The sequence below is a fragment of the Sciurus carolinensis genome, chromosome 1 (genome assembly GCF_902686445.1).
Source record: "Sciurus carolinensis chromosome 1, mSciCar1.2, whole genome shotgun sequence".
Lineage (NCBI taxonomy): Eukaryota > Metazoa > Chordata > Mammalia > Rodentia > Sciuridae > Sciurus > Sciurus carolinensis.
Window position 1 is genome coordinate 136359066 of NC_062213.1, and position 14581 is coordinate 136373646.

At 36.3% G+C, this 14581-nt stretch overlaps 1 protein-coding gene across 1 annotated transcript in view; it reads right to left on the minus strand.

The window, feature by feature from the left end:
* Window positions 1-4187: 4187 nt before the first annotated feature.
* Clca2 (chloride channel accessory 2) overlaps window positions 4188-14581 on the minus strand; it is a 38243-nt gene continuing 27849 nt past the window's right edge. Inside the window, exons 12-14 of the mRNA XM_047528200.1 lie at window positions 13840-14007; window positions 8253-8486; window positions 4188-7137 (exon numbers count right to left, since the gene is read on the minus strand). Of these exons, the coding sequence (XP_047384156.1) occupies window positions 6695-7137; window positions 8253-8486; window positions 13840-14007 (845 nt within the window). The 3' untranslated portion in view covers window positions 4188-6694. The remainder of the gene's footprint in view (window positions 7138-8252; window positions 8487-13839; window positions 14008-14581) is intronic.

Consider the following 14581-nt stretch of genomic DNA (forward strand, 5'->3'; position numbering starts at 1 on the left):
AGATTTAGCAGATTTTTGGTGGAATCTTTAGGATTTTCTCTATATAAGTTCATGTTGTCTGAAAATAGGGGCAATTTAGCTTCTTTCTAATTTGGATTCCCCCCTCTTTTCTTCTTTTGCCTAATAGCTCTGGCTAAGACTTGCAATGTTATGTTGAATAGAACTTATGAAAGTGGGCAACCTTGTCTTTTCCAGATAGGAGAGTAAAAGCTTTTAATTTTTATCTGTTAATCATGATGTTAGCTATGGGTTCAGCCCATATGGACTGTATTGTGTTAAAGTACATTCCTTCTATGTCTAATTTGTTGGGAGATATTTTAATCATGAAGGGATGTTGAATTTTGTCAAATGCTGTGTCTATCAGGATCATCTTTTTTGTCCTTCATACTGTTAATGTAATGTATCACATTTATTGATTTATATATGTTGAACCATCCTTGCATTCCTAGGATGAATATTATTTGATCGTGGTGAATGATCTTTTTATATGTTCTGTTAAATTCAGTTTATTAACATTTTATTGAGGAATTTTCCACCTATGTTCATCAAAGATGTTGGTCTGTAGTTTTTCTTTTTTTCTTGTTTCCTTGTCTGATTTGTGGATCAGGGAAATGATCTCACAGAATGAGTTTGGAAGTATTCCTTGCTCTTCAATTTTTGGAAAGGTTTGAAAAGAACTGTCAATAGTTCTTGATATATTTGGGTAGAATTCAACAGTGAAATTACCAGGTTTTGAACTTTGATAGGAGAGTTTCAATTACTTATTCATTTTCCTTACCTTTTATGGTCTGTTCAGATTTCCTGTGCTCAGGAATTTATCCTTTTTTTCTAAGTAAGTTATTCAATTTGTTCATAATAGTCTCTTATGGTTCTTCATATTTCTGTGGCATCCATTTTAAGTGGTTTGGACATGGTTTGAGTGTGTCCTCAAGAGATCATGTGTTGAAAATTCATCTCCACTGTGAGAGATTAAGAAAGTGAAAACTTCATCTGATTATGGTATTTAGAGCTGATGCCTTTCAGAAATGATTAATCAGAATTAGATAAGATCATCAGGGTGGAGCTCTCGTGATTGAATACTGGTGGCTTTATAAGAAGAGAATGAGAGATCAGAAGAAACACATATACACACAAATATGCATGATCCTTGTCTCTTTCCATATGATGCCCTGTGCCCCTTTGGGACGCTGCCAGAAAGAAGACTGTCACAAGATGTGGGTCTTTAACCTTAGATCAGAACTGTGAGCCAAAATAAACTTCAATTTTTTAAATAAATTTACCAAGCATCAGGGATTCTCTTTCATCTTAGTAGTGCAAAATGGATTAATACACAGTTGTCATGTATTCTTTAACATCTTTGATTTTATTTGAGTCTTCTCTCTTTTTTCTTAGTGTAGCTAAAGATTTGTTTTTTTTTTCAAAATAACAGAATGAGTCAAACAACATTACTCTATGTAAATTTATGATTACACAAATGGTATGCCTTTACTCCATGTATGGAGAAACAACATGTATCCCATTTGTTTACAATAAAAAAATAAGTAAATAAACAAAAAAATGCATTTATAACATATTTGCAAAAAATTACCTCCATTATGGATGACTTTATTTTGAAACCCAGTGGTTCTTCCATTGTATGTGCAAATTAATTTTGAAAAATGAGCCAATCACACATATATCAGTATAGTGATGTATTTTATACTTTTAGTGTATAATCTCATGGAGACCAAGTACTGTGGTGGAAAAATATGTCCTTAGCACAGTGTTTGTTATGGGATAGACCCTCATTAAATATTTGTTGAGATAATTAAAAAAAAGGGGGCTTTCATTTTGTTCCTCTTTTGTTTTAGTAGGCTTTATTTCATTTGTTTCTGTTCTGAACTTTATAATTTCCTTCCTTTGGGATTGAGTTGTTTTGTTTTTCTAATTCCTTGGTGCAACATTCAGTGGTTTATTTGTGATCTTTCATCTTTTTGGTTGTGGGCATTTAGTGAAGTTCATTTATCTCTTAGGACTGCTATTAATATATTCCATGGGTTTCAATAGCTTATGTTTACATTTTCATTTGTCTCAAGAACTTTTAAATTTTTTGTTTAATTTTTTCCATTGACTTAGTGGCTATTTAAGAGAATATTGTTTAATTTTTATCTATTTGTAAGATTCCTGAAGTTTCTCTTATTATTGATTTCTAGCTTTATGCCACTGTGGTCAGAAAAGATCCTTGATGTTTTCAATCTTGCAAATTAGTTAAGACTTGTTTTGTGACTTAACATGTGATCTGTCCTCAAGAATGTCCCCAGTGTAGTGGAGAAGTTTAAATTTGCTGTTTCTTTGCTGATTTTCGCTCTGGATGATTTGTCCATTGCTGAAAGCATGGTGTTAAAGTTCCCTACCATTATTGTGTTATAATCTCCCTTTTCCAATCTATTAATATTTTCTTTGTTTATCTTCCCTGTCTTCAAATCATCTGATTCTTCTGTAGTACCAATCTGTTATTAATCCATTATAAGCATGTTTTTCATATACTTTATTTTTTAATTTGAGGATCATTTCACTTTCCTTTTAAGAGTTCCCATGTCTTTCTTGAAATTTCTCTTCTCCTTATCATTTATATGTCGCTGCCCGCGGCAACAATTGCGCAGGTATTTATCAGAGGGGCCTGGAAATAAACTATTTTTCCTATATTCACTAATTCATAGAGGAAGAGAGACCCTGAGAGAAAGATAGGCTTTGCTTAGAGGAAGAGAAACTTTGCTTATCAGGAAGAGAGACTTTGCTTAGAGGAAGAGAGACTTTGCTTAGAGGAAGAGAAACTTTGCTTATCAGGAAGAGAAACTTTGCTTAGAGAGAAAGTTTTAGAGAAAGAGAGGCTTCTACGCTTATCAGAGATCTATTTCTTCTTTAGTTCTGCTGCTTCTTCTTAAAGGTGCGTCCTGCATCCTGTGAACTAAGGTGCGTCTATTTGAGGTGCTTTCTATCTGCTTGCCGCTTCTTCTTCTTCCTTTCTGCTAATGGTTTCTACTCCGCTTCTTTCTGCTAGCTGCTGCTGCTTACTGTCGTGCCTAACTTACTTTCTCCTTACTGGCTGCTGCTCTTACTCTTGCGCCCCTGCCCACTGCCCGCTTATATTCCCTCCAGGAGGCGGAGGGCGGGGCCATGCCAGTTGCAATCAGGCGAGGAGCCAGCTGCCCCATCACCGGCAAGGGTCAAAATGAGCAGGCCCTAGCAGGCGCGCTGGGGAACACCTGAGCACGCGTTGTGCGCATGGATTTAACTGAATACGGCCAGTGATAAATCACCTAAGTGTGCTTATGTTAATTAACCTCCTCACCGCCAATGTGATCAGGCGCCGTTCTGGCTGGCACAGCCCCCAACATTTATATTCATCTTTTCCTATAGTTTCTTTATCATATTTATCATAGTTATTATTAACTCTTTGTCTTCCAACTTCAAATCTACCTAACTTTTTGACTCTTCCTCCATTGACAAATTTCCTACTTGCTATGCCTAGTAATTTTTTCTATTATATCTTTAATATCTTGTATTATATTTCTTTCTGAGTTATGTTCTAGTATATTTCTAGTATAGTTAAAGTATATTTCTCTTAGTTCTAGGGCATAACTCTTAGTGTAGGGACATAATCCTCATCCCTACTGTGGCCCTTCTGGAATTCCAGTGGAAACCCAAGATGCCAAGCTCCTCTGTTAGACAGAGATGAGATTGAATCCTAAACTCTTTCCCTCCAGAACTAGGCAGTAGCTGGAATACTTGTCCAGCTCTTGGTTAGCCTCTAAGCTCTTGTTTTCCACTATATTCATTTGCAGTTCAGGACTTGTCCAAAGATTGAAAGAGTGCAGATTTGGGAAGTTCTCCCTCTGTAGTTGCCTCCTTTCTGGGATTTCCTTCCTCAATTTCCAACTACACCAGCATCCCAAAACCTCTACTTCTAGCTTGTTGACCCAGTAAGAGTACTGCCTTTTACTTGAGCCCTGTCCAGATACTCCAAGCAAACTGGGGAGAACCTTCAAGGGAAAGCTGATTAAACATGGAGCACATAGGCTTCTTCCCTTTTCTAAAGGACCGTATCTCCTCCAATTTCTACCAACTGTGTGTCTTGTGTCTTCAGGAAGGTAAATTTTGTCCAGAGTTATAATTGTTATCAGCAAAAAGATTAGCTGCATGGGAGCAACTCTACCATTATTGCTGTTGGATTTGTTATATTTTTTAATGAGTATCTAGAGATCAGCTCTTCCAAGAATAATTACATTGTATCAAAAGATAAAGTATAAGCAAACATACATTTTTATAGATCTTTTGATAATTGACATGCAAGTACAAAGGTATTCAGGGGACACATAAAACAACCACCTGCTCAGTGTGCCAGCTACATCAACAGTCATTGAAAAATATCCTCTCTCCTACTTTTCTCTATTTCTCATTGAGATTTAATCTTACTCTACTATCACGAAAAGAGTTGGGGAAAACATGGGAAAATATCCTTTTCAATTTCCAGAACAAGTTTCTATCCACTACAGAACAAAGTCTATTCTGACATTTAAGGACAATAATACTTTCCTCTATTATTTTCATTCCTTTGACTTCTCTTCCTTCTCTCAGATAACTTAGCTTCTAGTTCACTTTTTTCCTGCTCTTGCAATTCATGGTCAAACCTTCAATAATGTTATTATTCATGTTGCGTCCCAACATTATTCTCAAGTTGGTAACTAACACTTCATAGTTCCTCATTCTCTTTGGCTCAGTTCTTCTCTATTCTTCTTCTTATTATTATTATTTATTCAATATCAGGGCCTTTACAATGACTCTGTCCTATTGATTGCTGGGATCTCTAAATCAGCATCTTCCTATTCTGACCCCCTTCATGAAATTACATTTTCTATCCTGTTATGTTTGTTTATGACATTTACATCTTTGCTATGCCTTACTTTTCTCTCTTACACTTAACTAAGTCCTAGACTGAAGTCTATTTGTTCCATTCCTCCACAGACACAGCAGAAGGGGAAAAAAAAAAAAGCAAATAAATCAAGTTACTTTAAAGCTAGATTCTCTCCCCTGTTAATTGATCTTAAAATAGTTAAGAATTTTAAGGCCTAACCCTGGGATCTTCTTAAATAGGCAGAGTAAAGGAGCAGTCCAGGAACCTGGCTCTATTATGTATAGCTCTGCATTCACCAGCACAGAGCTTTGATTACTCATTTAACTGTTTCTCTTTCTGTCTGTAAAAGAAGGAAAATATATGAGGACTTGAAACCCATCAGAGACCTGACTGTATGTTACTAGCTGTTTTTTAAACCACAGAGAAGCAAATTCCAGACTAGTGGGTGTAATAGCAATAGAGGGAGGAGGGACTGAGTGTCAAGCTGGGAACTGCTAGAGTCTTGAGGCTCCTTCCTTGAAGACTGAGGCACCATGAGACTCAGAAGGTAACAGGTCAGATGTGGGCTGCAGTGTAAATTATCTGCAGGTAGCCTGGGCAGAGAGATTTGATGGTTGCTTTCTCTCCATCCCTGCTGAATCCCTCCTCAGGCGTTCTCCTCCAGTCCCAACTCACCACATTTCCCTCCCTATTACCAAAAACTGATCTAATTTTCATTTTTAATTGGTCCTGGTTATAAAACCAAGACCTCTTCTACATTATTACTCATATTTATTCAATAAAATTTTAAGCTCTTTGGTCAGTACTGTTTTAAAAACTGAGAGAAAGTAAAGTTAGGTGAAAAGAGATTTTTATTTTGTTGTGGTCTGTACTGCCCTTTTCCCCTGCCCTAGATGGAGAAAGGATTCTAGACTCTTATTTAGCCACAGGATAGAATATGATAGTCATTTCCAAAGGTCAGTCTCTTCCCCATGACCTCTTCTTTGGTTGAAATAGAATAAAAGTGTATGGTCTATATATGTATTAAAATAAGCACAGAATAATGACTTTCATTCCTTAAAGTCTATGAAAGATAAAACCATTTTCATTCAATTGTTCCCAAGGCAATAACTTGGAAAGCCGCTTTGATGGGAATAGAAACTTATAAACAATAAATTCAATGAACCTTTGTTAGAAAACCAGTATGAAGAGACAAGGATAAAAGCCACATTTTAAGGTTACCTCTTACTGTGAAAAAAAGATCTCTGAACATTAGTGGTGGGATTTGATCTGTATTACATTTAACCAAATGGTAAGAGATAAAGAACTTTATAGTAGTGGTTTCATATATAAGATGTAGCTTGAGTGTCAGTCATAAACAAGCAACCTGCTCTGCACGGATAAGGAAAAATGAAAGATTAATCAAAGTAACTAAACAATTGCCTTATATAGACAGTTACACTGCATAATTCAGACCTAACTCCTTTTTCTGTACTTGGAATTATTTTTCCACTTCAATAAAACCATCTTTTCTTGACTCTGATTCAATTCTGCCCTTGCATTTACCTTTAAAGACATTACCTTGAAAAATAATTAATGTTATTTTCCTGTAACTGAAGCCTAAGGGTTTTCTAACTCATCTCTGAAAATGACTATTATGAAAATATGTCCAATAACTATGTAAAAATAAGATCTGTATTGTATAAAAACATAATGAATTTTAATATAGTTTTAAGTTAATTTCACTTTGAGGGTGTATATTTGCAAAGTGCAAAGGCCATGTGGCTTTTATCTAAGAAGGAAAGTACTCTATATATTCATTCATAGTAATTTTGTTCCATTCTCTTTCTTGTCTGCTCTCTTTTTCCTGTTTAAAGTATAATGCATTGCAACTATAATAAGGCAAATGATTCCTATCAAAATTATTGCTATTAAAACTCCTTTCAATATAAGAGAATCTCTTCCTAGTACAGGAGCAGAGTTTGGGGAAATAAACAAAGATATCTGGGCAATATTAGATACAGCAGACTTTAAAGAGTTCCTATCCATTGCTCTCATGGCCACGTAAATTCTGTGATTTTCTTGTGTTTCTCCATCAGGTTGATGTCCAGGTCCGTTTATGAAAAGTTTGGGTAAGAATGTAAAAATCTCCCTGGTGCCAGCTTGTTGAGGTTTTAGTTCTGATGTATTTACTAAAATGGCATTGTTAAAGTCATCTTGAATATGCTGTAGGATGTTACTCATTCTTATTTCATAGCTTGTAGCTGAAATTAAAAGCATAAATAGAGGTGTTAAGTCACTTTGAGAAGTTTTCTAGCTTATTAGAAATGACTAATGAGAATAGCAATAAAAAGTAAAAATGTCTAGGAATAAACATAAAAAGAAATAAGAATAAGAGCAAAATTTTAAAACATTTCATAAAAGTCCATACTAAAACCTGGGCATGAGCACTTGTGTTTTTTGAAAGCAGGATGTAACATAATAAAGATGTTATTTTTCTCTAATCTGTTATAGAAATTTTATGTGATTTTATTAAAAGTGTCTCTGGTTCTTGCTTTAACTAGAGAAGGTTATTGTAAAGTTTATATGGAAAACAAATGATAAAATGGTCATACAAAGTCTGAAAGATAGCAGTTCAGGAGAACTAATCCTTCTAGTTATAAAAATGCCATAATGCCTCAATAGCTCAAATACTGGCACTAGAATATGATAGACATATTTAAAAAATAGATCCATATATTCAGGAAGTTAGCATATGATAAAGGTAAAATTCAAATTAATGGTGGGGGTCTACAAATATTTCTTAATAAATGGTGTTGTGCCAATCAGGTAAAAATTAGGAAAAAGATGAAGTAGGTGGAGGCCTGGAAGTTAGCATAGTCCTTAGAAAGGGAAAGTAGAAGGGGTGCCATCAAGGTGCACCCAAGAATGGGCAAGGAGGACCCAAATCTGGGGACTACTCTCAACCTCTGTAACAAAAATGATGGCCAGAAGTGGAAGAGGAAAATGCACCAAGGTTTGCATGAGTCATAGGAAATAGTTCCCTAAACCTGACTTACAAACACAGGAATAAATATTCACTGGAGAATTTTCAGAAAACTAGTCACTTCCAGTTTTTGGAAGCACATGCTGTGTAATGCAGAGCCCATTTCTACTGAATAGACCACCTTAAATGTGTGGTCCCCAGTGAAGATTTCTGTGTGATTAGTGCCAGTGAGTCTACCAGGGTTTATTCGCTCCTGGGGCAGCAGACTTTTTATGGCAACCTGTAGTTTTTTCAGCTCCAAACCCTAAAGCTATTTTCACCCAACTAACCTTTGGCATAGTAATTAGAAATACCATCTTGTAGAAAAATACATAATGAAACCAGCAAACATACCCTGCCCCTGATCGAAGTCTTCTCCAGGTGCTGTCCAAGATAGGGTCACTTCCTCTTCCATTTTTACAGCTTTCAGGTCAATAATTTTGCATGGTGGAAACACATCAGGATGGGGGCCAGTTGGAACTCCCATCACTGAAAAGGAGCCCCCTGAGCTAACTCGGCTGAAGCCCCACTTTTTCTCCTCCTCACTTCTGTGCACTAGTTTTCTTGGAACATTCATCTGAATATTACCTAAGATATAAAAGAAAAGAATAGCCCAAACAACGAATTACAAATCTCCTGAACAGCTTGTTCTTAACAGATTATTAAGAGACTTTTAAAAAGCTTTTTAAACCACTTCTTTAGAATAACTAAGTTTATGTATCCATTAATTCATTCATGCATCCATTCATCACTCCTTAAGTATTTATTGAGGGCATATGCTATGCCAGTAATCACAGACAAAACAGAATCCTGCATGGAATTCTCAGTTGGGTTAATCATATTAGTACACATACATTTACAAATTCTAATGAGGAAAGAAGGCAAAAGGGCAGAATGCTGTCAAAGAAAATAGCTTGAGTCCATAATTTAGAATGAAATCAAGCACGTGACATTTGAAGTGTTCCTAAAAGTTGAGAGATCAGCCCTGTAAAGAGCAGAGGTTAAAAAAAATCAGTCCCAGGTAAAGGGACAAACTTGGGTGAAAACTCTGAGGTATGCAAGAGCTGAGTAAGGTAGAAAAACTAAATTAAAGAAAGGAAAGGGGATGGGGTAGAGCTCAGTGGTAGAGCACTTGAGTAAGTAGTATATGTGAAGCCCTGGATTCCATCCTCAGCACGGCAGTCAATCAATAAATAAAAGAAAACAAAACAGAAAGAGGGGAGAGAATAGTCTGAGATGAGACAGGACAGAAATTTATGCAAGACTTTGTAGGCCAATGTGATAGGTCCCTCTGGTTGTTCTGTAGAGATTGGAGTAAAGTACGGCCAGCAAGAGGGACACTCAGAGAGCCATCAATAGTTCAGATGAGAGAAGATTGCAGTTTGGGACAGGCAAGAGCAGTGAGAGGAGGTGAGAAAGGTTTCAAGATGTATTTTGGAGACAAAGCCAACAAAAGTTGATAATAGATTTATATGTGGAATAGTGAAGGAGATAAAGATGATTTAAAAAAATAGCTCCCAGGAGAAAGAGACCAAAAATTAAGTAAAATGGTTTATAATTCTTGTAAAATACCAGAGTCTGTTATCTATGAATTTCAAGCTCAAAAAGGGGTTTGGGGCTAGATTTAATAATTTTGAAATTATGAATTTGGAGGATATGGCATGTACATATTATTAAAGCCATGTGGATTAAAGAGATCACCTAATAATAATTTAAGCCTAATGATAAGTAGTATATATTGAATATTTACTATGGGCCAGGCACTTTTCTAAGTAACTCGTGCAAGTCAAATATTTAGTTCTTCTCAGCAAAACTATGAGAAGAGTAGTTATCGCCCCCATTTTTTTATGTAGATGATAAAACTGAGACTCTCAGAAGCTAGGCAACTTGCTCAAAGTCACAGTTCAGCACTGTGGCTCCAGATAGAATGAAAAAATTAGGATTAAGCTCCTTTAGAAAAGGAGGAGCTAGAAAAGAGGCTGAAAAAAAATTCCAGAGAATAAGAGGTAACCAGGAGGAGACAAATGTTTTCTCTGATAGGCGAATGCTAATTTACAATAAGTGGAGGACAGGGAAGAATAGAGGTACTTTAGATTAAGTAGAGGAGAGATAAGGGAGTGGACGAGGCACGGGGGTAGGAATGATAGTGGAGTGAAACAGACATTATTATCTCATGTGCATATAGTACTGCAAGATTGATGTGATCCTACAATATGTATAATCAGCGGGGTGGGAGATCGCGCTCCATTTATGCATGATCTATCAGAATGTACAAATGCATTCTACTGTCACGTACAACAAATCGCAACAAATGAAAAAAAATCTTTAAGAAAACAACAGTAACAAAAAAAAAGGTAACCAGGAGACTGTGGTATCATGGAAACCAGGAAACAGCAAGGGACAGCTCAATCTGCTACCAGATACTGCTGAGATCAGGGAAGATGAGAACTGAAGTGTGTCCTCTGGACTTGGCAGCAGGTGGTCATTGGCAACTAGAGGCAGAGCAATTCCAGTAGAATGATTTGAGTGGAAGCCACATTGTGACAAGGAGAGTAGTGAACTGAGGTGAGAAAGTACAGTCCAGAGACTGTGCACCAAATAGAAGAAAAACTAGGTCCAAATCTTCATCATGTGAGTTTAGAACCAGACTTCCTTACCTTGACTCCCAAAACAAAAGAAATAAAAGCAGGAATCAATAAATGGGATAGATTCAAACTAAAAAGCTTTTTCTCAGCAAAAGAAAATACAATGACAATGTGAAGAGAGAGCCCACAGAGTGGGAGAAAATCCTTGCCACATGCACTGCAGATAGAGCACTAATCTCCAGAATCTATAAAGAACTCAAAAAACTCTACACCAAGAATACAAATAATCCAATCGACAAATGGGCTAAGGAAATGAATAGACACTTCACAGAAGAAGATCTACAAGCAATCAACAAACATATGGAAAAATGTTCAATATCTCTAGTAATAAGAGAAATGCAAATCAAAACCACCCTAAGATTCCATCTCACCCCAATTAGAATGGCGATTATCAAGAATACAAGCAACAACAGGTGTTGGCGAGAATATGGGGAAAAAGGTACACTCATACATTGCTGGTGGGGCTGCAAATTAGTGCAGCCACTCTGGAAAGCAGTGTGGAGACTCCTTAGAAAACTTGGAATGGAACCACCATTTGACCCAACTATCCCACTCCATGGCCTATACCCAAAGGACTTAAAATCAGCATATTACAGAGATACAGCCACATCAATGTTCATAGTTGCTCAGTTCACAATAACCAGATTGTGGAACCAACCCAGATGTCCTTTGATTGATGAATTGATAAAGAAACTGTGGTATATATATACAATGGAATATTACTCAGCCATAAAGAATGATAAAATTATGGCATTTGCAGGCAATGGGTGAAATTGGAGAATATCATGCTAAGTGAGATAAGCCAATCTCAAAAAACCAAAGGATGAATGATATCACTAATAAGTGGATGATGACACATAATGGGGGGTGGGTGGGGTTAGTGTTAGGGTTAGAGTTAGGGTTAGGGAGGGGGGCAAGAATGGGGGAAGGAAGGACTGTATAGAGGGAAAAGAGGGGTGGGAGGGGTTGGGGGGAAGGGAAAAAATAACAGAATGAATCAAACAACATTGCCCTATGTAAATTTATGATTACACAAATGGTATGCCTTTACGCCATGTACAAACAGAGAAACAACATGTATCCCATTTGTTTACAATAAAAAAAAAAAAGAATACAAGCAACAATAGGTGTTGGTGAGGATGTGGGGAGAAAGGTACACTCATACATTGCTGGTGGGGTTGCAAATTAGTGCAGCCACTCTGGAAAGCAGTATGGAGATTCCTTAGAAAACTTGGAATGGAACCACCATTTGACCCAGCTATCCCACTCCTTGGCCTATACCCAAAGACTTAAAATCAGCATACTACAGTGATGCAGCCACATCAATGTTGATAGCAGCTTAATTCACAATAGCTAAGCTATGGAACCAACCTAGATGCCCTTCAATAGATAAATGGATCAAGAAACTGTGGTATACATACACAATGGGATATTATTCAGCCATAAAGAAGAATAAAATTATGGCATTTGCAGGTAAATGGATGCTAAGTGAAATAAATCAATTGCAAAAAACCAAAGACCAAATAATTTCTCTGATAAGTGGATGATGATACATATCTCGGAGGGGGGGGCGGTAAGGGAAGAATGGAGGAAGGATGGATTGTGTAGAGGGAAATGAGGGGTGGGGAGAGAGCAGAGGGAAAGAAAGATAATAGAATGAGACAAACATCATTACCCTATGTACGTGTATGATTACATGAACAGTGTGACTCTACTTCATGTACAACCAGAGAAATGAAAGTTGTATCACATTCGTGTACAATGAATCAAAAAATAATTAAAAAAAGAAAGTACAGTCAGTGGGTTTTGATTAATTTCAAGGGACAGGATGGCAGGGAATAGAGAAGTGAACGGTAGCTGGGAGGTGACCTATAACTTTTTTTAATGTGGGAGGTAATAAAACACACTCAAATGATGCTCAGAGAGGACAGTAGCCTGTGACCATGAGGAAGAGTTCTCAAGGCCCCTGGGTGGAATCCAGAGTGGATCCTGCAGAGACTTGGGAGATCAAAGGAAGCGGGCAGGCGCTGCTGTGTCTGGACATTCGACGGTGTGAAAGTAGAGCAGCTCCCATTTGTCAGAGAAGTGGGTGTCCAAGGAGAGCTGAGAAAGTGAATGCTGTTCACAAGTAGGCATGGCAAGGGGATCCCTCTTCTTTTTTTTTTTTTGCATCTTAAGGGCTATATAAAGTATGCAGAAAGCCATAGTTGAACATTTCTAATCTCACTACACTGATATTTGCATCCTCTAAACTCAGGGGTTTTAAAGAGATACACAGATCAGTCAGTTGCCCAAAAATTCCTTGATAGGATTCAGCTCTTCTATTTGGTATCCCAAGTTCCTAAGCCTAGTAGGCCTTCAAAAATATTACATTTAAATTAACAAAGGGAATATCTATTTTGAAACAAACTATTACATCTAGATATGAAATCATACCTATGCAATAAAACCATGTTACCTTGCAAATTGGTTTTGAAATAATTCAAATTATTTTAAATACAGATGAGAGTGAATTATGCATGAGGAAACACAAAAAAGACCAGGAGATGCAAATCCACTGTAGCATCTTGATTAATTTCTAATAGGAAGTACACACTGAACAAAAAAGTTACAGAATCATGTTATGGAATAGTCCAAGTGATTGATTATAACTGTTGAAGTACATAAATAATAATCATAAAATTAGTTTTGAAATTGTTTTTAGAGAGTCTAGAGCATCATTTGTTTCTGTTTGTTATATTTTAACTCTTGCTACCCATCAGGAACTAACATAATGGTGTTTATTTTTTTAATACATATCTTCTATTTATTTGGCACTTTTGTCTGACAGAAAAACAGAACCCCTTTAGGAATCAGTCAGTTGTAAATCCAAGCTTGTACTTATTCATAAACTCATTTCCTGTGTAGATTATCTGGATTGTTTGCTTCCTTCTTTCAGCTGCTAAAAACTTTTCTTGTTTCTCTTGCCTAAACCTCTCCAGGGGAAATATAGGAGCCAGAACTTAGAAATCTCAATAAGCCTCTTTATCTCTTACTAATTCTGATGAAATGGTTACAAGAAAGAGGTCAAAGTAATTACTAAAATGAAGGTAGAAGTGGTCTATGGGAATGATTTATTATCTATTATCCACTGCCAAGAATCGCAGAGTATTGAGAAGATAGTCAACATACTATATTGATAAAAGTACAAAGAGTTTTGAAATTCCATCTGTTTCACACCTCTCTCCCTTTTTCATCCTCCCTCTTTGCTCCCCCAATACACACACACTCAAATTAACAGTACTAATTATTCTTACCATTTGCTATGTAACCTGGTACATACATAGCATGACTTCCTGGGATAGAGGCTATGGTGTTTATGCTGGGAGAATGATTGACATGCACTTTCAAGCTATATCTACCATTTACAGCAAAGGAGAAAAAATACCTCGAGTAAATTCCATCATTTTTTATAATATCAGCACCTGTATATATAGACAAAAAATTCAATGTCAACACTTGTCATCACAGTTGATTGCTAATATTTAATGCTACTGAAATAACATTTCTCCTTATTCTTTTCATTTTAGCATCTGTTATAATGATTATTGCTATATTTTTTAATCAGGTAAAAACTAGGATTCTTCCTGCGATCCCTTAGCCTCTGAAAAATTATTTTCTAAAGGTAAGTGAGGTATGCCTACTGAAGTTTTAATGAAACACTTAAAAATCATCTTTAAAGCTTTCATTCCTATTATTGAAAATTGATCCTAGTCTTCCATAGAAACCAAGCACAGTTTAAAACTTATTTATGGTCATAAACTCTTTTGAAATAATAGTTACTCTACTCCTAATAAATAAATACGTATGCATATATACACATTTTCATGCTATTTTAAGTTTGTGCATGAACTGAAACTGTTTAAGAACATCTGTTGAAAAAATTTTTTAAAAAACTGTTGCTTGATAAAATTATATGGAATTGCTTAATTTCCTTATTAGAGAGTACATGGAACTGTTCTAGATTCTAAGGGGATCGATGACCTGGCGTTTGGCAGC